Source organism: Pyxicephalus adspersus, chromosome 11 (assembly GCF_032062135.1).
Source record: "Pyxicephalus adspersus chromosome 11, UCB_Pads_2.0, whole genome shotgun sequence".
Lineage (NCBI taxonomy): Eukaryota > Metazoa > Chordata > Amphibia > Anura > Pyxicephalidae > Pyxicephalus > Pyxicephalus adspersus.
In genome coordinates, this window is record NC_092868.1 from 19,037,809 (window position 1) to 19,060,347 (window position 22,539).

Below are 22,539 nucleotides of genomic sequence, written 5' to 3' on the forward strand. Positions count from 1 at the left end.
TGTGGAGATGGCAGCAGCAGCATCAGGAGACCACAGAGCGGCAAGGTGACATAGTGTGGAGATAGCAGCAGCAGCATCAGGAGACCACAAAGTGACCCTGTGACAGACTGGGGAGGTGGGTGGCAATACCAGTACCCGCTGATGAAGGTTGGTAAAAGAAAGAGCACTTGGAATCTGATGTGTGGCATCAGGCGGGTGGCAAGCATCAGAGTAGTAGCTGAGGCAGGTAGCCAGAAGAAACTGGTCTCTTTTGTCAAGGTTTGGGTCGGGCGGCATGGATCATCTAATCAGATGCATCAGGCATTGGTGGGTGGAAATCCTGGCTGATTCACGCCTGATTCATCTTGACAAAGGTCAGTCTCTCCACATTTTGGGTGGACAGGCGAGTTCATCTTGGGGTTACTATGGCCCCTGCGGCACTAAACACCCGCTCTGATGCCAGACTAGTGGCCGGGCAGGACAGCTTTTCCAGGGCAAACTCGGCCAGTTGCGGCCACAAATCCAGTTTGGCTGCCCGGTAGTCCAACGGATCTTCAATGACGACTGGCAGGGTGCACTCCAAGTATGCCACCATTTGCTGGTTCAGGTTCTACTCTATGTCTAGCTGCAGGTTAGTAGTTTCTTTACTATGCGGGTGTAGAAAGCTGCTCATCAGCGACTCTAGAATCTAGGCTGCTGCTGATGGAGCTGGTACTGCTCCTGCCACCCCACCCCTCCACAGCAGCCATGGCAGTGGAACGTGAGTACAGAGGGCCCCCCAGGTCAGACCTGCGAGAGGATGGACGATGGCGCAGATAGGCAGCGGCCAACTGACTACATAGGATGTCTCTGTAGTGGTTCAGTTTGTCCTCCCTCTCAGCGGGTGTAAAAAAGGCCCCCATTTTGGACCGGTAGCGAGGGTCCAACAAGGTGGAAAGCCAGAAGTCATCCCTCTACCGAATGGTGACAATTCGGCTGTCAATTCGCAAGCAAGTGAGCCTGCAGCGGGCCATTTCTACAAGCGACTCGGAGGGGCTCCCTGCTTCCATCTCCACTGCACACTGCCACGGTGTGTCTGGGTCCTCTGCCTCGTCCTCCTCATCTCCCTCTTGCTCCTCTGGCTGATCCTGTTCCTCCTCTCCTGTCACCTGAGTAGAAAAACCACCCATTTTGCTTCACATTGCCTTTGATCCAATGTCCTCCTCCTTCTCCTCCAGTTCAGCCCCTTTTTCCTGGCCAATTTTATGATGTCTTGCAGATGGGTGGAAGACTTCAGGAACTGGTTGACAACCAGATTGAACACGTGTGCCATGCAGGGTGCATGGCTCAGACTTCCTTGACGCAGCGCAGGCACAATGTTCTTCCTGTTGTCGGTCACCATGGTTCCGATTTTGAGTTGTCGCGGAGAAACCCATGATTCGATCTCTTGATGAATCACACGGAGCAGTTCCTCGCGTGTGTGACTCCGTTCCCCCAGGACTGGCCCACCTTCTGTTCTACATATTTGTGCAGGGCTGGTACTGCCTTTTTTGCAAAGAAATGACGGCTTAGGTCTCTCCACCTTGGCTCGGCACAAGCTATCAGTTCTCTGAAAGGTGCAGAGTCCACAACTTGCAAAGGGAGGGACTGTAGCACCAGCAACTTGGACAGGAGCACATTCAGCTTCTGCGCCGTTGGATGAGTGCACGCATACTGTTGTCTCTTGGCAATCACTTCGGTGATCGATTGCTGACGGAATGACTGACGAGGAGTAGGAGGAGCAGGAGCATCTGGACCAGCAGAAGATGGAAATGACATACAGCTCCCTTCGGCTGAGGTGGTGGAGCCTTGACTGCCTGAAAGCCGGTGCGTGCCACTGGGTGATGCAGAGGTTGCTGCGGCAGGCTGGAACACCACATCAGAGCCGCGGTTCTCCCAGGCCACTTTATGGTGACGCTGCATATGTTGATGCAGGGCCGTGGTGCCAACTTTGGCAACCTGGCCACGCTTCACCTTCTGCCAACAAATTTTTTCATATGGCCATGTTAACCTCCTCCAGCGGCTTAACAAAACACTGCCACACCGCCGAGTAGGTGATTTCGCCCCCAACACTCCGCACTGACTGACTGCTACCGCCGCTGCCTCCGTGAACCCCTGCACCACTACTTCCTGGGCAGGTAGGCTGCTGCGAAGCAGGTGGTCTACCCCGGCAACGTTTGGCTCCCGACCTCCCGGGCAAGCTGCCACCCTCTTCTCCTGATGATGATGTCTTCACCCGGCTCCCAAGTGCGATCGGCTTCATCATCATCGAGTAGTGTATGCACGTCACTGATGTCCTCCTCAACGGTCTCTGGGCCAGGAGCCTGACCGTTCGCAACACCACCTCCCATGCCACTCTCCTTATCACTACTTGCCCCTCTAGTGGAGAAAGCGGCGGATGTCTCCTCCAGATCTTGGCTGGGCAGTAGTTGCTGACTGTCCTCTACTAGCTCGTCCTCGCTGTATAGTGGAGCTGAGCCCACAGCATACAATACTTCTGTGTGTGAGGGAACAGCAAAGGACAGGGGCAAGTTGAGGACACGTGAGGGCACAGGGTCTGCTCCCAGGCCATGCCAACTAAGGGTTGTGTCTGATGAACCCAACGACTGTTGGCTGGGGGTGTGTGATGTCACTTGGGATGAAGTGAATGACCGAATAAACCAATCAAGAATAGCTGGTCAAGACACGACCGCTAGATGACACCGGGAGCTCAGGCCTCTCGCTGCGACTCCTGCTGACACGCCCCCCTATTCTTCTGCGACCTCTGCCTGCGCCAGAAACATTTAGGCCTCTGCCACTCCTCTGTGCATGGCCTGCCACTTCTCTGTCTGTCATACTTTTACTTGAACTAAATATATATATATATATATATATATATATATATCACGACAAATATACACGTGCGTGTATATTTTTCTGGATAAATAAATTGATGGAATGACAGAGCTGTATAACGGCTATTTGGATCCTCAAATAATCTTTCCCTGCACTTGTAAATCGCTTTTCTAGCACTGTCCCTAGCTCCTTCTGACGCCTCTCCCTGCACTAAGATGCTGTGAAATGATTCCTCCCTATCCTTTCCTTGCACTTATAAATCGTTTTTTCATTTTTTTTTATCACAATGAGGTTTCTCCTAGCGCCTGCACACGTCTCTCCCTGCACTCAGAACACTGTAAAATGTCTTAATCCAAGATGGCTGAGGCTATTTGGACATCACAGGGCTGGCTGGCTGCTGATTGGCTGAATGCATAGCATTTTGGGTCATCCCGCCTTCCAAGAGTTCCTTGCCCCATGTCCTCACATGTGTAGCCACCATTTTAGAAAATATTGTGATTTGTTTCAACAAATCGCAAGGAAATTCGGATTCGTTGCGAATGAAATTGTTTCTGAAATTCCGATCGAATTCCACTTCGTCAGCTTCAAATCGCTCATCTCTACTGTTTGTCTCAGCAAGTATTTTTCAATAACCTCATCGGTCAGATGAGAAAGAAGGCAGGTATGCCAAGGGGTCGTTGCGTTCAGCATCAATTTTTACACCAGGTGCTCCAGTAAATGGGAATCTTGGGGGCGCTGCCTGATCTCAAGGTCAATAGAGCACCAAGTTCACATCACTGACCTTAAGCTCAGATTTGTCGCTGAGTTCACTGTCACTGATGACAAGTTTCCTGGTAAATCACTATCTCTCGATTTCACAAGTGACTCCAAATAGCTATCGTTGCTTTCTAGCTGTTCAAAAACAGCTTTTGCGCTGGCGAAATGCCTCTTGGGTGCCATGGATGTGGTCAGGTCTCCAGTAAAGCTACGTACACACTTCCAATTATTATCGTTGGAAAACGAACGACGAACGATCCTGCACGATATATACGAACGATCGTATAGCACCGATCCTGCACATAGAGATAACCACACGATCGTTCGTAGATATTGTACACACAATAGATACGATCGTTTGAGCGATAGAGAAACTATGTGCACGACAGGAAAGTGAACGAACGTTCGTTCATTACGCATGCTCAGCTCATGGACGATCAACGAACGACCGTACACACGAACGATGTTCAACGATCGTCGTCCAATCCGATCCCCCGGTCCGGTCGTTCGTTTCCAACGAGTTTCCTCATTCGTCGGCGTCGTTGGTTACTTTTTTACGAACGATTTTTTACCCAATCGATCGTTCGTCGTTCGATTGGAACGATAAAAATTGGAAGTGTGTACGCACCTTAAGAAGTCAGGAATTTTCAAGGTCAGAGACAAGTGTTCAAAAGAGGAAATGAAAAAAAGGTCAGGAAAAGTTCAAGCAAAGGTAAGATAGTCAGGGCTAATAGTGTACAAACTGTAAATTAGGGCACTACTTTTGCATTGATTATATTTTACTGTGATCAATGATTTAAAAGCAGATTACAATGTAATTACATCATTACATCAATCAAGCCCAGGGATCTGATGCAGAAGCCGGCCGGAGATCGCTGAGGATGCCGCTGGATCGAGGGGAACAGGTAGGGTTTTTTTTCCCTACCCTGAGTGTGGCTCGGGGTTACTGCTTTTGATAAAAAAAAAATTCACCAGAGCAACACTCGGGAATACCACCTGGGAGGTTCAATTACTAACTATCAACACTAAGAGACCAAATAGGCCCCATAAAAGATCTGCCTTATGGTTGACAGCAAAACATGGTGGTGATGTTCTATGTGCATAAGAAACGCATTGTTCACTGGTTAAACCACCTAAATGTACACATAAATTGTTTTCCAGTATATTTACAGCCAATGCAGATAAAAAAAACGTAAAGGGGTATTGATAGCTAATAAAAGTACAGTAGCATTCAAACTATATGACAGAATTATAGACCCTTCAGCAAGATACATTATTTTAATATGCAAACTCAATAATGTGCAATTCACATTAGTGAATTTGTATGCACCTAATGTGAGACAACTCCGGTTCTAACGATCAGTACTGAAAAAAGCACAGGCTATACAAAAAGACCATTTGCTGTATCTGATCCTCACATGGAAGTCTCGTTAGCGAGCATCCATCAACGAGTCTCATTACAACCCTTTTTGGATAAGGCTAGTCTTTATCATGTGTGGAGGAGTTTACACACCTCAGAAAAAGATTTTACTTATTACTCATCATCTCAAAAATTGTACTCCCGCATAGATTTGTTTCTGACAGATATGAGTTTATTGGGAAAAATTTCTCAGATACATATAGATAATATTACATGCTCCGACCACGCCCCTGTTATTCTACATGTGGAATTCTACACTTTACCTTCCAGAGTGTGGAGAGCAAATCCACGATTTTCCACAGATCTAATGTACTTAACACCAATCAGGGACAGCTTACAAGAGTTTTTCCTATTTAATTATACACAAGACATGGACCCTTTTACTGTCTAGAATGCCCACAAAGCTTCACAACAGAGGCATCCTACTTCAAATACGGTCCAAAGATGAAATAAAATGAGGGCACAAAAACTAGCTACTCTTTTTGCTACAAATAAATCTTTGGAAACTTAACATAAACTTAATTTTTTTTCTGATATAAATGCTAAACTTTTGAAATGCAGACAAGAATTAAAAATGCTTCTTCTATCTAATCATGCACAATATATGTAAAAGCTACAATTGAACCATTACACACAGGGTAATAGAGCCTCTTAACTCATGGCCGCTAGATTTAAAAATAGAATACAATGTTCCAAAATTTCGTTCCTATTTAAATCTGATTCCAAGGAAAAGATCTACAATCCTTACACTAAAGCTTCAGAATTTTGTAACTACTACACAAAGTTACATAATGTTAAAGATGATTCTCTCACTCATCAACCATTGGCTGAGGATATTGATTGGTTCTTCAGCGAGATAAATCTTCCTGGTTATCTAGAATAGCCTTAAAATAACTTAACTCACCATTTTCAGACCTAGAACTACAAAAGGTTATCAAAACTGTCCCAAAGAATAAAATGCCTGGGGTGGATGGGTTGCCCAGAGAATTTTTTAAATATTTTCAAGATATGCTCACACCATATATGCTGACTACTTTTTTTATAAGGCAGCAAAATCAAGTCTATTTCCTTCTGAAATGTTGCAAGCCACTATTGTAATAATTCCTAAACAAAGGAAGGATCCAGTTTCCCCGCAAAATTTCAATCCTAGTTCTCTCTTGAATACAGACTTTAACCACCTGGGCGTTACACTGAGGTCTAGATTTCTGTTCCAAAAGCGTTACAGTTTTTCATGAAATTTTTTTTTTTAAATTGTAGACCTGTAACTTACAGAAATATGTCCGAACAGGGTTCTATTAGATATTATGAATATAAAAAATGTTTGAAACACACAATCATGTAAAAAAAAAAATTACTTTTAAAAAATTAAATAAAAGACACAAAAAATCAGCTTAAACAAGAATACATAAATAAATGAAAAATACTGAAAATGCGATGATTCGGTATACTGTATAGTAAAATATTTTTCTAAAACACCTCCCTAGTGTCCGTCACATACCTATAGACAAAACCACATAAATATATTTTCTATTATTTTGTATTGGATTGGATACAGGACTTTGTATTCAATCCAATACAAAATGAGAGTTTGAATTTACCAATTACATACTTTGTATTTATTTTGAATTATTTTGTATTGGATTGGATACAGGAGTTTGTATTCAATCCAATACAAAATGTGTTTGAATGAGTTTCAGTTTGAATTTCCCGCACACGCGCCAACGTCATCGTACGCGCCGACGTACACGCACGGAGGGAGAAGAAGCCGGCCGGCTTCTTCCCAGAGAGGACACCTGACGCTGGAGGATGACGCTGTAACACGATGATGGATGATCGCAGCGGGTTTATCGATAATTGTAACTTTTTGAAGCCCGTACCAAGGTCGGGCTTATCGCTCAGGTGGTTAAGATCTATGCCAAATTACTTGCCAATTGGTTACATGCAATATTATCTATTTTGGTTAAGCCTGAACAAGTAGATTCTGTACGTGGACATCAAGCCCCAGACAGTACTTGTTGAATGTTAAACATCATGAGACATGTCGAATTACATAACATCCCTCCTTGTTTCTGGCATTAAATGCCAAAAAGGCATTCGACAGGATACACTGGGGATACATGTTTAAAGTGTTAACCAAATTTGGTTTTGGAAGATATATGTATATTATGCTAATGCAGCCCTATATTCTACACCTTTGGCTAGGGTCCTGTCGTTGGGCATATTATCTTAGTCATTTAAAATACCATATGGCACCAGACAGGGATGCCCTCTGTCTTCTAATATTTTTGTACTAGCCATGGAACTGCTAGCTGAACTAATCAGGTGCCACCCAGAGATACAGTGAATCCGTATAGCCTCGTCCCAATATAAAATAGGTCTATACGCAGACAATGTGATTCTGACATTGGCAAACCTGGACCTTTCCCTTACCACGGTATATAAAGTGTTGCAATTGTTTGAAAAGATTTCATATTGCAAATTGAATGATACGAAGACACAAGTTTTGCCCATGGAAATGCCACAAGATGTGGTGAAAGGGCTACAAACCAAAATCAATATACAATGGGACACAAATGAGATACCCTATTTAGGTAATTACACTACCTACTCTACTAACATGATTTTCCAAAATAATTTTCTAAGAATACTATCTAGTTTAAAAAGTGATTTGATTGTTATGTCCTCTCAGGATATGTCCTGGGTGGGCAGAGTAGCAGTTTTTAAGATGCTGCTTCTGCCTACAATTTTTTATTTCTTGAGAACCCTGCCCATTGGACTGCCTAAAAGCTATTTTATTTTGTTGAACAGATTACTGAAGCAGTAAATTTGGGGTAAAGGTAAAGCCAGAATTTGAGTTACAGTCATGATCAAACATAAGAAAACCAGAGGCCCAGGACTTCCAGATCTTTATGATTACTACAAAGCTTCGGATTTAAGTGCTTTACAGTAATCATTTAGTGAAGGCTGGAATCCGGCTGGTAGTGAGGCGAGTGTACGCGCACACTCGAGTCCGGACCGCGGTAATCCGCGATCGATGGCCGCGCGTACTTTCGCGCTTCCAGCGAGCGCGGATTTTATTGATGAATCAGGGGCAATGTCTTCAGAAGAAGAATAACTGTTTGTTAATTAAAATATATATCCTTCCTCCCTTGTATATACTAAATAACTGAAAAAAAATATTATTGATGAAACTGTCTTCATAAACCTTACCCATTCAAAAACTTAATTTACTGAAATCAAGAGCATTCCAGGACATAATATTAATTTGTTGTTTGACCATGTCTATGTTTTTTTTTTTTTTTCATATCTCTTCTTTCTTTCCCTCTCCTTCTCTCTAGGGGAAAAATACACAAAACACCACATCCAAACAGCCACAAACCACTTCCTCCCCACACACAGAACCTTGCAGGAATATTTCAACAGGGAGTTTATGATTCATTTTTCCTTCCACTCTGCAATCATATAAACAGCATATTGTTACTGGATCCCAAATACATTCAATCCTTTCATTATGTACATAAATTACTCTTCCAAATGTTAGACCCCATATTGTCTTTCTATTCAGTCTGTTGCCATCTTCATTGACACAAAGGTCAAGAATTGGATAAAACCAACCAGAGTTTGGCAGGAGATGTCATGCAATATTTCACTTACATTTACAAAACCACTTTTTTAATCTCAGCAAACTTGAATCTTTGTTTCAGTCTGGAAAAAACATTTCCTAAATCTAAATCATTACATTTATTGGTGTTGTGTTTCATCTGGAAAATGTTAGAGCTTTTAACTCTTATTTTTTTTTTCTTTTTATTTTTGGTGGTGAAGTGTTGAGATAAAGCTTTTCCACGTTTCAAAGAAAAACACAGGTCAACATGTCATTTTCATCAGATATAACTTTATGTGGACTTTGTAGTATTTTTGATGCAGATTTCAAATCTGTGTTCAGTTTTTCTTTAGCAAGTCCATTTTTTGTGATGTAGCTAATTATATATTGTGTGAAATTCGGTATAAATAGCCTGAACATATACTATTTAACGACAGTTTTCTTTTTTTAAGGTTAGAGACCACCCTAACTGCGATTGATTTCATTTGTCCTCATGCCTGGAAATTTCCTTAATGGTCCAGACAATTTCTGTTACGTGTGTGGTTCATTCACGACGAAAGCACAAAGTCACCAAATTACCACAGAACCTAAAAAGATATACAAATTATATTTCGGCTGTCCACTTGGTGACCAGGATAAATCTTGGGCTTCACATGTGATCTGTACCAGTTGCTCCAACAGACTGCATGACTGGCTAAATCGGCGTAAAGCAGCAATGCCATTTGCAGTCTCGATGGTGTGGAGAGAACCGCGAGACCATCTAATCGACTACTATTTTTGCTGCGTCAACTAAAATGGATTCTCAGGTAAAACTAAGCACAAAATTGTACATCCCAGCCTTGATTCTCCAATTAGGCCTGTTCCCCATGATGATTCATTGCCAGTTCTGGTACCGCCACATAATAAACTTGCTTCTGTTGAAGGTGATGAGGAATGCGCTGGAGTTGGAGCCAGTTAAAACCCTGAATCATCTGATCCTGACTACTTGGCCGATGAAGATTCAGAACCAGAGACCTTTACACAAGCACAAGCTGAATGATCTCGTTTGTGATCTAAATCTCTTCAAAGACAAAGCAGAACTTCTTGCTTCAAGGCTTAAACAAAAGCACTTGCTTGCAAAGGGTGTAACTAACTCACTACAAAAAACAAAATCTTAACTTGACAATGTTCTTCACTAGTGATGGCTCACTGTGCTGCTATCATGATATAAATGCACTCTTTAACAGTTTGTCACAAGAGCATGTTCCATCTGAATGGCGTATCTTTATTGATTCCTCTAAAACAAGCTTGAAACAGTCTTACTGCATAATGGTAATTCCAAACTAAGTTTACCGATTTCCCATTCCGTTAACCTAAAGGAGTCTTATGACAACATGAAGTTACTACTTGAAGCAATCCAGTATAAAACACACCAGTGGAACATCTGTGGGGATCTAAAGGTTATTGGCTTGCTGATGGGAATGCAAGGAGGATTCACAAAATATTGCTGTTTCCTATGCCTGTGGGACAGCCGATCTATGGGAGACCATTATGTCAAGCGTGATTGGCTACCAAGAGATACCTATAAGCCAAGTAAATCAAACTCCATGGGTTTTTAGTACCTTGTTGAGAAGTTTCCAAACATAAGAACTGCAACAATGAAGAAAGGGATATCTATAGGGCCACAGATCAAGTCTGTTTTGCAGGATGATGTTTTCTAACAATCTCTCTCAGCAGCTGAGCTAGAAGCTTGGGATGCATTCAAGTGTCTATGTGAAAATTTCCTGGGCAACCATAAGTCAACTGCATACAAGGAAGGAGTTCAGAATCTGCTTGATTCCTACCAGAAACTGGGTTGTCGCAAAAATACATTTCTTGCACTCACATCTAGATTTCTTCTCTGAAAATCGTGGTATGGTGAGTAATGAACAAGGAGAACGTTTTCACTAGGACAATCAGTTAATGGAGCACCGCTACCAAGGTTTTTGGAATGAAAGTATGATGGCTGACGAGACAACCCAGACAAAGAGTACACAAGAAAATCATACTCTAAGCATTTCTAAAGAAACAATGGTACCTGACAGACCACTGTTCAGTAGATCTATACCACAGTCTGCTTTATTTTACTTTACACTGAAGATGTAATAACATTCACTTCAATGATGCTTATGTTTTAGTACAAAATACATGCACGTACAATGTTAACTATATTAGTACTCATAACTCAGGAACTGTACATGTTAGGGAAAAACTGAAAACAGATCTTAAAAATTTGTTGTGGTTTCTGATGATTATAAAAACTAATTTTTTGTTGCCCTGGTAATGGGTCTTAGTTTCCTTGTGCAGGGCTGCCTCTGTCCACTCCATTTTTTAATGTGGTCAGAAAAAGACCTATTGTGGGGGTTAGAATCAAACCAGCAATGCAAAATTGTCTTCCTAGCCACCGCTAATAAAAGTAAAACGCACCCCTGCACTATCAAGTATACCAGAAATTGCCCATTCAGGCGTTATGGGTATGTAGTTCAATAAATTGGGATGAATATAGTTAACTACCTGACACCAGAAATGCTTTGCCATTGGACAGAAATTATGGCATAGGGACGCTGCACTAGTAGCACATTTAAAACAGTTTTCAGTGTCTGTGAGCCCCATGAAATATGCTTGTTTAGGGGAAATATAATTTTTATGAAAAATTTGAAAAAACATTTTTCCATATTATACCACTGGTAATGCTTTCCAGGATATCCTATACATTTTTATTAGCTTCATCACACTTAAGTTAGGGAATTGATGTTGCCATTTTGCAATTCCCAAGTTATTTCTCTCGTAATTTAGCTAATTTCTCAAAGAATAAAGAAATGACTTTAGATAAAATCGAGGGGAAGGGTCAGCAACAATGTGTCAAGGGGGTTATGTCAATTTCCTGGCCACTCTAAAAACATATACCCTGGCTTGAATAAGTAAAAAGATACTGTTTGCAATAAAGGGAATCTCTTTTTCAATTCTGGGAAAGAATATGCTTTATGGCTTTGCGGATCCAACAGCATTTTCACTAAGGTAAGACCCCTTACCGCCCAGTCAATCATTAGAGGGGAAAAGCCTGGAGTGACATTACAATTCTACATTTAGGTTAGAGTAGTATGAGGTACCGTGTATCCAGGCTTTCAATATGCGCAGGAGAGCCGCTTGATTGTATAGAGCCACTTAAGGTAAATTAAGCCCTTCAATTTAAGTAATCGGATGTAAAAAAATACAATTTGCCACTGCTTGTCTTCTACCCCATATGAAGGTTCTAAACAAAAAATGTACCGTATTTTTCGGACTATAAGACGCACTTTTTCTTCCCCAAAACTGGGGGGGAAAAGTGGGTGCGTCTTATACACCGAATACATGTTAAATATACCGGTAATTAAAAAAAATCATACTCACCCGATACCGCGAACTCTGTGTCAGAGTGATTAGAAGGGGATACATTGACACAGAGTGATTTTTTAGTATTTTGTTCAGAATCTTTTTTTTCTAGGTTTTTCTCCTTTAAAATTGGGTGCGTCTTATAGGCCGGAGCGTCTTATAGTCCGAAAAATACGGTATCTGTTTCAAATCTTGTAGTGGTAGGAAAATAGGAAGGGTTTGAAACAAATACAAAAGTCTGGGGAGGTAACCATTTTAATTAGTGCTATTCTACCCATAAAAGAAATTGTAAGAGAAGCCCACTTTCTAAAATAATTTTTCATAGAGCGTATGGCCTGTGTGAAATTAAGGCTATATAGTTTTGCCTGGTTTTTGGAAACCAGCACTTCCAGATACCTAAAATATGACTTCGCCCACTGAAAAGGGTACCGAATACTCCATGTAGATTTGTGCTTAGGAAATAAATACAGGGCTTCTGACTTGTCAAAGTTAATCGTGCAACCTGAAAGGCCTTGGAATCTCTGAAATTTATTTATAATAAGAGAGGTGATTGGGTTGGCAATAAACAAAAGTATATCATTAGCGAACGCAGACATCTTAATTTCAGTGGCGCCAAACTTTATAACAGAGAATCTGGGGTCTGCTTCTAATATTCGCAGCAGGGGGTCCAGAGCAAGATTAAACAGTAGAGGAGATAGGGGGCAGCCCTGCCTTGTACCACTGTTCATAGTTATCAGCTGGGAAAGTTTATTATTTACTTTAAGATGGGTGGTTGGGTGAATATATAAAAATGTTACATACGTTCTAAAATGAGCGGAAAATTGCCTAAGTTCTAATAGGGAATGCAAATATAGCCAGAGTATTTTGTCAAACGCTTTCTCGGCATCAAGACTTAATAACATGTGCTTATTACTATAAGGAAGTGTGATCGCAGCTATGGCTGTTCTGATGCCTATTGAAATATGCTGGTTGCGTAAGAACCCCAACTGATGGTTAGTTAACAATTTTGGTAACATTGGTTGTAGCCTTCTAGCCATTATTTTTGCAATTGTTTTGTAATCTGTGTTAGGCAAGGCTATAGGCCTATAGTAGAAGGGCTGGGCTACTCTGTGTTTTTTTTATAGGACTTAAAAACGTCGTAAGGGCATTAATAAATGATGGGAAAGAGGTGTCATTCCTCAAAATACCAGCATAATTCTCAAATAGTAAGAGAGAAATATACTATTCTAAGGGTTTGTAGAATTCAGCTGACAACCCATCTGGACCTGGCGTTTTCCCCAAGGGGAGGGATTTAATGGCTTTGGCTATTTCCTCAATCCATATGGGAGCTTTCAATTGTTCCTACTGGAGCTCAGGTAGCACCAGCAAGTTCGCCTTCCAAAGAAAAGCGTCTATGTCTGACATATCAGGGGAGTATGCAGAATAAATTTGAGTATAACAGTTTTCCATAATTCTGATAAGTTTTGTCTGATTAAAGCATTGGTGACCTGACACGCAACGTGTGAATAGAACGTTTTGGTTTTTGAGGTGATGCCAGATTGGCCAAAAGAGAACCAGTTTTGTTTCCCCATCTATAAAATTTATACTTCATGTAGCGGGCCTTACTCTTAGCTTTTAACATAGAATACACTTAATCCTCAACTCAAAGGGGGCCTGGCTTGGCTGTCTCTGGAGATGGCTGCTTAATTCTTCTGCTCTCCAGGCACCAGCTTGATTTCAGCAGCTCCACTGGCATCTGAGGCTTCACATGGGCAAACAGAAGAGATCTAAGGGAGGGAGGCTTCCCCCCTCCCCTTTCCAGCACCACAGCTCCTCTCAGCCCTCGATTAGAGCTTTCATAGGAGACGATCCAGCTGCTCCCCAGCATCCTAAGATGGGGCCGGCTTCTTCCCCTCCTCAGCACACGTGGCGTGCAGAAGAGTCTTCAGCTGCACACCATCTCCTCACAGCAGCGGACCTAGAAGCAGCCTCTTCAGGCTCAGCAGTGAACAATCAAATCATCCTGCAGCAGGACAGGGACGACCAGGCTGCAGAGGATCTTGCAGGGGTGAGTCTCTCCCCCTGCTCTGAGCCCCCACCCTCTCCTGGGACTCATCATGATGGGGACACTTCTGCTTCACCTAATACCTCCTGCTCCCCCCTGGATGATACTGTGCCCTTAGCCATTAGACCTGAGACGGTTTCCTCTCCTATGCTGGGGACAATTGGGGGCACCCAAGTAATAACTAACCCAGCACCCTGTAGACCGCTGAAAGCTTGTTTTCCCCCCCTGGGTCCTTCATTGTGCACACCCAGTTTATCTTGTGGGACAGGTTCCTTAGGGGCTCATGCTCCTGTAGAGCCATTTCACCCTTGCAAACAGAATCAGGGCCAGGTAGCGGACGCTTTGCCACATACATGGCAGACTTACCTCCAGATGTTGCCTACTAAAGCTGATTTTCAACTACTGATAACTGAGGTTCAGGCAACATTTTGCTCTGAAATTGTGGTCCTCCGCACTGATTTGCAGTCTCTGGCTGGGTGAGTGGTAGCTATAGATGAAAACTTGCACCAAGCTAAGGGAGATATTGAGCTCCTTACCCGCAAATCTCGGGAGTACCATTTGAAGATCAGAGATTTGTACCATCATATAGAGGATATGGACAATAGGGGGCGCAGGAATAATATTAGAGTTCGCGGGCTGCCGGAAGCCACCCGTGGCCCGGACCCAAAATTGGTTCTGCAGGCTTTTTTTAACCACCTCCTGGGGCGCCCTTCTTCACAAGATGTGGGAATACTCGCGGCCTATAGAGCCAGCCGGCAACCTGCTTCGGCCTCTAGGCCGCGTGATGTCCTTTGCCACTTAGCTGATGCAGATTTGAAACTGAGATCATGGCTGCTGCACGGAATATGCGCAACTTGGAATTTGATGGAGCCCCCTTACAGCTTTTTCAGGACTTGTCATGGCACACCCTGCAACAACGACGCCTCCTGCAACCTCTCCTCACCTTGCTTCGGGATCAACGCATCCCCTATCACTGGGGTTTTCCGTTCTGCCTAACAGCCCGCAATGAGGGGAAAACGGCTGTTCTACGCTATCCGGAGGACTTACCTGCCTTCTGCCGAGATATGGGTATAGCTTTCCCCAAACTTCCCGGATGGGAGTCAGAGTATCTTTTACTTTCCTCATCCCCGCCCTGGCAGATGGCTACGTCCAGAAGACGCACAGGACGCCGGGCTCGGCGGTCTCCTCCACCTCCTCCTTCTCAAGACAGTGGACAGTCTTGATGGGGCCTGGCCCCCCCATACCTCTAATGCTGCTCTGCTCTTTTGATACAATTTAGAATATGTTACTGCTCTCCTACTTAAATTGGTGTTTAACCTAATAATGTTTTGCCTTTAAAATCCTTATAGAGCTAAAGTTTTTATGGTTCATAATAGTGGAAGCGACTATGCAACTGGATAGTACTTGGTTGGCGGTGCTTATTGTTTCTTTAACCCTACCCTGGGGATTGTGGTTCTTGGCCTGGGTGGGATTTCATCTGGGTTAGATATCATGATCTCTTACCACTGATGAGCTAGTGTATAGCTTATGTTGATCCACCTTTGTCTGGAGCGTATTTTTTTTTTATTTTTTACTGCCCTAGGCATGGGTCTGGATCTGTGACTTGGCCTAAGTACTTTATGAATATGCCTTAGCACAACATGGTTTACTAAATGTTGTATAACTTGATTTTGTTTACCTAAATAAGTGCTGCCTTTTTATGCTGTACCAGGTTGTATATTTGCCCTTTTTTCATGAATGCCGCTGGATTGCCTTTTTGCCCCTGGGGGGGGCTCTGTGTTGGGGTCGACTTGCTCGGCCATGGTGGGGAGCCCCTTCGTGGAGGCTATACTGATGTTTGCTAGCTGGTGTTATGTTGACCGGGGATTTTCCTGGTGATTGTTCCGGAGATTGCTGGGTCTTTGACCCCTGTGGGGGTGTTGAAGTGTCTGTCACGGATGTTTCTTCCCTGCTGCCCCTTTTTGAGGCACGGGGATCGGCAGATAATGAACACCCCATGGTCGCTGGGGTGCAACTACTTTACCCTGGTTGGTTGCTTATATGTATGTTTTTGTTTTTTTTCTGTGATTTTGTTTTTTATAGCGATAGTTTTCCCTTGCTACTGCCCACCTAACCTCCCACCTTCCCCTATGGGGCGATTTTCATATCCCTTCACATGCACTTTAGAGCAAAAGGCTTGATCTAAACTCAGGGATCTATGAATACCGGATGGGTCTGCACATAACTCACTTTTTTTCATTCTATTATGGCTCCTAGAATTTTATCCCTTAATGTGCGGGGTTTGAATTCCAACACTAAAAGGAAATTGGCACTTAGAGAACTTAAACGCCAATCGGCGGAGGTGGTCTTTTTACAAGAGACACACTTTGATAACACGGGTACTTTTAATTTTGCCTCCAAATATTACCCAGGAGTTCATCTGGCTAATTCCCCCTCTAAAAAGCGGGCGGGGGTTGCAATTTTAATTCGGGATTCCTTTAAATTCTCCCCCATATGTACAATAGCTGACTCTGAGGGAAGATTTCTTATCCTGCACGGTACCCCCTGAGGCGTCCCTCTGCAACCTTTATGCTCCTAACACAGGTCAGATTAAGTTTCTTACTAGGACTCTGGCCCTTCTGGAAGATTTCACTCACACCTATATGGTGGTTGGGGGTGACTTTAATTCTATTTTCTCCCCTACACAAGACAGAATGTCTGTGTTTACATCTTCCCCCACATCCAAATGTTCTGCAGCACTCCAAACTTTTCAGACAGCTTATTGGACGCCATCAACTGTATGACAGCTGGCGGATCCCGCACCCCACAAGTAGACAATACTTCTTTTATTCTCCCCCCAACAAAACGCACACCCGCATTGGTTACTTATTTGTTAATTTACCGTTACTGAGAAATAGTGCCTCTGCGGATATACATTTTATTTCATGGTCGGACCATGCTCCGATCACCCTTGAGGTTTTATTTGCCCCTTCTAAGACCAGGATCTGCCACTGGAGACTGAATGACTTTCTCCTTAAAAATGAAGAAACTAAACTGTCACTCACTGTGGGCATACAAAATTATTTTACAGAGAATAAAGGTTCAGTGACTCACACATCCACCCTTTGGACAGCTCACAAAGCGGTGATCAGGGGTCAATGTGTGGCCCTACGCTCCCGTATTAAAAAGAACTCCGCTCTACAGCGCACCTTGACAGAGAAGGCATTAAAGGTGGCAGAGGAACGATTTACTAATAGTCCATCTCTGGCTCACCTGCGGGAGGTGACTTCCCTCCGCTCTAAATTACGGGCCCTAGAGTTGAGGAAAGTTAGCTGGCTGATGCAAAGAACTAAACAAACCTATTAACATAAGGGCGACAAGGCCGATACGCTATTAGCACGTAAACTGAGGGACACAAAAATGAACTCATCCCCTATGGCCATTAAGGATGCGAAAGGTGTTCTTAGACATGACCCCTCTCATATAGCCTCCCGGTTTGAACAATACTATACACACTTGTACCACACGGTACATCAGGCACAAAGTGATATGGGCCCCAGGCTACAACCTACTATTGACTCATATCTAGCAGACCTGAATCTTCCCCGTTTGAAGGCGGAACACCTGGAACACCTTAACAGTCCAATTACTGGAGAGGAGGTCTCGCAGGTTATCTCTCACCTCCCTTCACATAAGGCCCCAGGCCCTGACTGGTTACCCTACTTCTATTACAAAACCTTTTTGCCACACTTGCTCCCCTATTTAATGGATTTATTTAATGACTTTTTACAAGGTAAACCTATCCCGCCTTCCATGTCATGCTCCCATATCAATGTTATTCCCAAACCAGGTAAAGATCCTCTAGAGTGTACTAATTATAAACCTATTGCATTGCTAAAATCGGACCTTAAAATTTATTCTAAAATTCAAGCTAATAGGCTCTCCAAATATATGCCATACCTAGTGCACAGGAATCAAACTGGCTTTATCCCATTTCGTCATGCTAGTGATAATACTCGCAGAGTAATCAATATTATTGATTTTCTCAATAAACGCAAGCTCCCTTCACTGATACTCAGCTTAGATGCGGAGAAAGCGTTTGATAGACTTAGCTGGCCATTTATGCTCTCCACACTGTCTAAAATGGGGTTCTCCGGATCATTCCTGGGCGCCATATGTTCCCTCTACTCTTGTCCATCAGCATCAGTCAAACTACCTCATGCCTCATCGGCGCAATTTCCAATTAAAAATGGTACGCGGCAGGGGTGTCCCTTATCCCCCCTGCTATTTGCGCTTAGTATCGAACCACTTGCTGAGAATACCAATATTCAGGGAGTACTAGTGAAGGGCTCCTCCTACAAAATCTCTTTATATGCAGATGATGTACTTTTAACTTTGACGCAGCCTCTTACCTCCCTCCCGAACTTATGGGCTGAATTGCACACCTTTGGTACTGCCTCAGACTATAATAAGGTGAACTCCTCCAAAACAGAGGCCTTACCACTACACATGCCACCCTCACAACTGTTGGCGCTACAAGGTAGTTTTTCCTTTTTATGGTGGGACTGCTCCCTAAATTATTTGGGCACTCAAATTACAGCCACATATGGCCAACTGTATGCTCATAACTTTCCCCCGCTGTTTCAGGAGATATATAATTACCTGAACAAATGGAAGGGGCATTCTCTGTCTCTTATGAGCCGTATAGCATCTGTGAAGATGATGCTATTACCCAAGCTACTCTATTTATTTGAGACCCTTCCAGTCAGGGTTCCGGTTTTGACCCTGAAAAAGCTACAGGCTGGCTTTTTGAATTTTATTTGGGCATATAGGAGACAAAGACTGTCCAAGACAGTGGTCTGTACACCCAAAGATCTGGGTGGCCTTGGGGCCCCGGATCCTATTAAATACTATATAGCAGCCCACCTTTGATTTCTGCCCGCATGGACCAAATTGTTTTCCTCCAGTGTCTGCCGGGAGATAGAGGAGGCCTGGCTCGCTCCTCTGCACCCCAATGTTATGCTATGGAGTTCTTCACTGCTACTGACAGATGGAGATTTACTCGCACCGATGGTGTTTATAAGGAATATATGGAGAGCTCACAAACTTAAATATGGCCTTTCCGCCCCTGCCTCTGTACTTACCTCTATTATACACACCCCCCTGATACCCGACAGCCTTACCAGATCTATGTGGCTACCCTGGCGAGAGAGAGGGCTTTTTCATATCCAGGATATTTTGCATCCCTTGGATCGGAGATTACTTACCTTCCTGGAGTTGCGGGAGAAATATGACCTCCCCCGCACCTCCTTTTATGCATACTTACAAATCAGGCATTTTGTCCTCTCTCTTCAGCAATCTCCCAGCTTTTCTCAAAAAACTCCCTTTGAAAGGTTGTGTGCAGCTGGTCCTTACGCTAAGGGCCTTATCTCCTCAATCTACCGTCTTCTCCATGTGTCAACAAGGGAGGCCTCTGGTGAATGCTTGATGGGGAGGAGTGGTCTGCCGTCTGGGAGGCAGCAAATAAAAGCTCCATATGTACTCATTAGAAAGAAAATTTATATAAGATTTTATTCCGGTGGTATCACACCCCAGACATGCTCCATAGGCTGTTCCCAGAGGCTGATCTGACTTGTTGGCACTGTAGGTCCTACCACGGGAAGCTAGAACACATTTTTTGGTTCTGCCCTATTATACAAAGTTACTGGGATAAGGTTAACCAGCTATTGGGGAAGGTGACCAAATGCCTATCTACTTTAGATCCTCTACATCACCTGCTCCTGTATGCTGTGTTCTTGTCCATGTTCTTTTTGTTTTGTTTCTTTTGCTGTATTTATAAAAAAAATTTTCAATAAAAACTCAGTTTCATAAAAAAATCTTCAACTCAAAGTTCTTTCTTTTATTTTAGACATATTAAGCCTGATTTATTAAAGCTCTCCAAGACTGGAGAAGATCATGGGAGAACCTGGGTTATCTGGTCCGGGATTGAAAACATTTGCCAACTGATAGCAAATGATTTTTAGGAAATCCATTCCAGTTTTCCAGGTTCTTCCATGATAGTCTATATTTTCCAGTCTTGGCAAGCTTTAATAAATCAGGCCAATTATGCATGAGAAATTAAATATCCTTTCTTACATCATGTGTTTGTACAGAGAGTTCTTTAACTGCTACAGATGTTTGAAGTACTACTTCTACTACCCCCTTTGAGAGGGTTCAGTTTTTTTCTCTTGAATCTTTTGTTCTTGCAAAGATTCCAGGCTCTCTGCCCTGGTAATTTATTGATTCCTACAAGTTGAATTGCTTTACTGCAGCTTTAATGCTGAAGATTCTCTTGTTCTGTCGGATGTTTTACAACTTGTTTTGTAGTTTCTGATCAATTTTTGACTATCCTGAAATTATCTATATTCAGCTTTTCCGTATTTATGTTTATGGTGTTTGCTAATTAAAAGGAAATCTCCTAGTGCCATTTGAAAAGCTTTTTTTTCAGCCACTGCTGTTTAATTGTATCGCATTGCCCAGGTTTCATTGGTTTCGATCTCCAGTAAAAAAAAAAAAATTGTACTGTTGCTGCCACAGGTGTCTGAAGTTACTCCTGCTGCTGTCAGAGGTGTCAATATTTTTCTGCTGTTTCCCAAGTTCTTGAGGGCAGCAACACCTACAAACACTCCTTCTGCCAAATATCTTTTCTGCTAGCACAGGTAATTTTGTAATGTTTGCTCAGAACTATTTGTAAAGTGTAAAGGAATCTTTTACACTTATGCAAAATGTTCTAAAATAAAATTCTACGTTCCAGTTGTTTGCTAAGCTAAGACCTGGAAAATATCTGTTGATCCTGTCCAAAACCATCTGGTAACAAACTTTGTATCCCAGGTGCATGCTAAGCTAATGCCGGAAAAACTTATTTTGATCCTTCCATCATCTGAAAACAATTTCTATGTCCTTGAAAATGTATCGGGAAACAAGCTCAACATCTCTGGTGCTTGCTAAGCTAGGGTCTAGAAAACATCTCAAACCATTTTCTATCATTTAAATGCACCATACACAGTGCGACATTGTGGCAACAGTTGTCCCTAAGTTCTAATTCTTCTATGTAAATGTACACTGAGGGACATTTAAGTACAGTCAAGTAGAATATTTCACTAGCAATAGAACTGTTCTACTGGTAGAATTTCTACTAGCAGAACAGTTGTACTACTTGATTCCTAGATGGGACCTAAAGACAAACTAACACAATTGTTATCAGTGACCCAAAAGATATGCCAAGATCTCAAGACAGTAAACATGTTGATTTTACCAAATATGTCAATGCAACAGAAGAATAAATCATCAATTTGTCAGAATAAGGGCTTTTAGAACCAGAAATATCCATCCACAAATAAAAGGCTTTACGTTCTGCCCAACCACCATATTAGATCATATACAATTCTTCTCAGATATAGAAGATTGCTTGTTGAGTTTTTTTGATGGACACAAATATATGCAAGATGCAACTTGCAGATGCTACTTTCTATAAAAAAGGGAGTATTGTCCCACAGGTGATTTTAATAAACAACTAAAAAGTCACAAACAATTCCTATCAACCCTCCTACAGTACATTCACAGTCTAACCAAGTAAATCCAGGTAATACAGAAACTAGAAACTTCTATATGTTGCCATAGATCTACAAGCCAGGCAATCCAGGCAGATCTTCCCAAATTCCTTGTTACTCTGATCAGTCCATCTATAATCAGAACCCAAAGCACTTCTATTTAAACAACAGGCAAGGTCACTTTGGGACCCTGGTCAGGTGCCCAAATCTCAAGTGCCCAAATTATAAGTGCAATGGGAATTAACCCAGGGAATTGACAAAGGAATTGGAACAGATTTGGACATATAATTATACTCTGCAACTCCTATCTCCTGCCTTTGGACTGATTTATCCACCTGGACTCCAACACATTCTCTGCTGCTGCTACCATTCTAAACTGGTATTTCATCAAACCATCTCTTTGACTGAATTATCATCCTGCACTCCTGGAACAAGTTTACAAGCCTCACTTGAACCCATATTATTGGACTGCTTCTCTTGGATTTCAGTTTGCCACATTGTTTATTGTACGCATATGGTTCCCAATTATCTGTAAAAATGTATTATTCATCCTGCTCTCTCTCTGTTGGCACTACTCCCTGCACTCTCCAGTCTGATAACTCATTGTCTCTCTGCTCTTTCACTCTCCGTATTCCTCTGTGCTCCTGCACCTTTTTACTTTACTGATACTCTCTGGTGACATCTCACCCAACCCTGGTCCCCCACACAGTCCCCCCTTCCATATACTCTAAGCAAGACACTCCCTTCTCCTAACCTCATCCCCATTCACCCTATCCATAAGTCCTTACCCCCTCTCTATGGCAGTCTATGGAATGCCAGATCTGTTGGCAACAAATTAACCTCCATACACAACCTTCTCCTTTCTAAGTCTCTGAACTTTCTGGGTCTCACTGAAACTTGGCTTTCCTCTTCTGACTCTGCCTCTGCC

The 22,539-nt window shown here is 42.7% G+C and overlaps 1 protein-coding gene across 9 annotated transcripts in view; it reads right to left on the bottom strand.

Annotated features, from left to right (window-relative positions):
- The window catches only part of LIN7B (lin-7 homolog B, crumbs cell polarity complex component), a 226,843-nt gene that overhangs the window by 109,227 nt on the left and 95,077 nt on the right, over positions 1-22,539 (bottom strand). For 3 of the 9 annotated variants that reach the window (XM_072426509.1, XM_072426506.1, XM_072426502.1), the window contains one exon: positions 19,797-19,849. The exons of the other annotated variants lie outside the window; for them this stretch is intronic. In XM_072426509.1, coding sequence (XP_072282610.1) covers positions 19,797-19,849 — 53 coding nt within the window. The remainder of the gene's footprint in view (positions 1-19,796; positions 19,850-22,539) is intronic. 9 annotated transcript variants of the gene reach the window in all.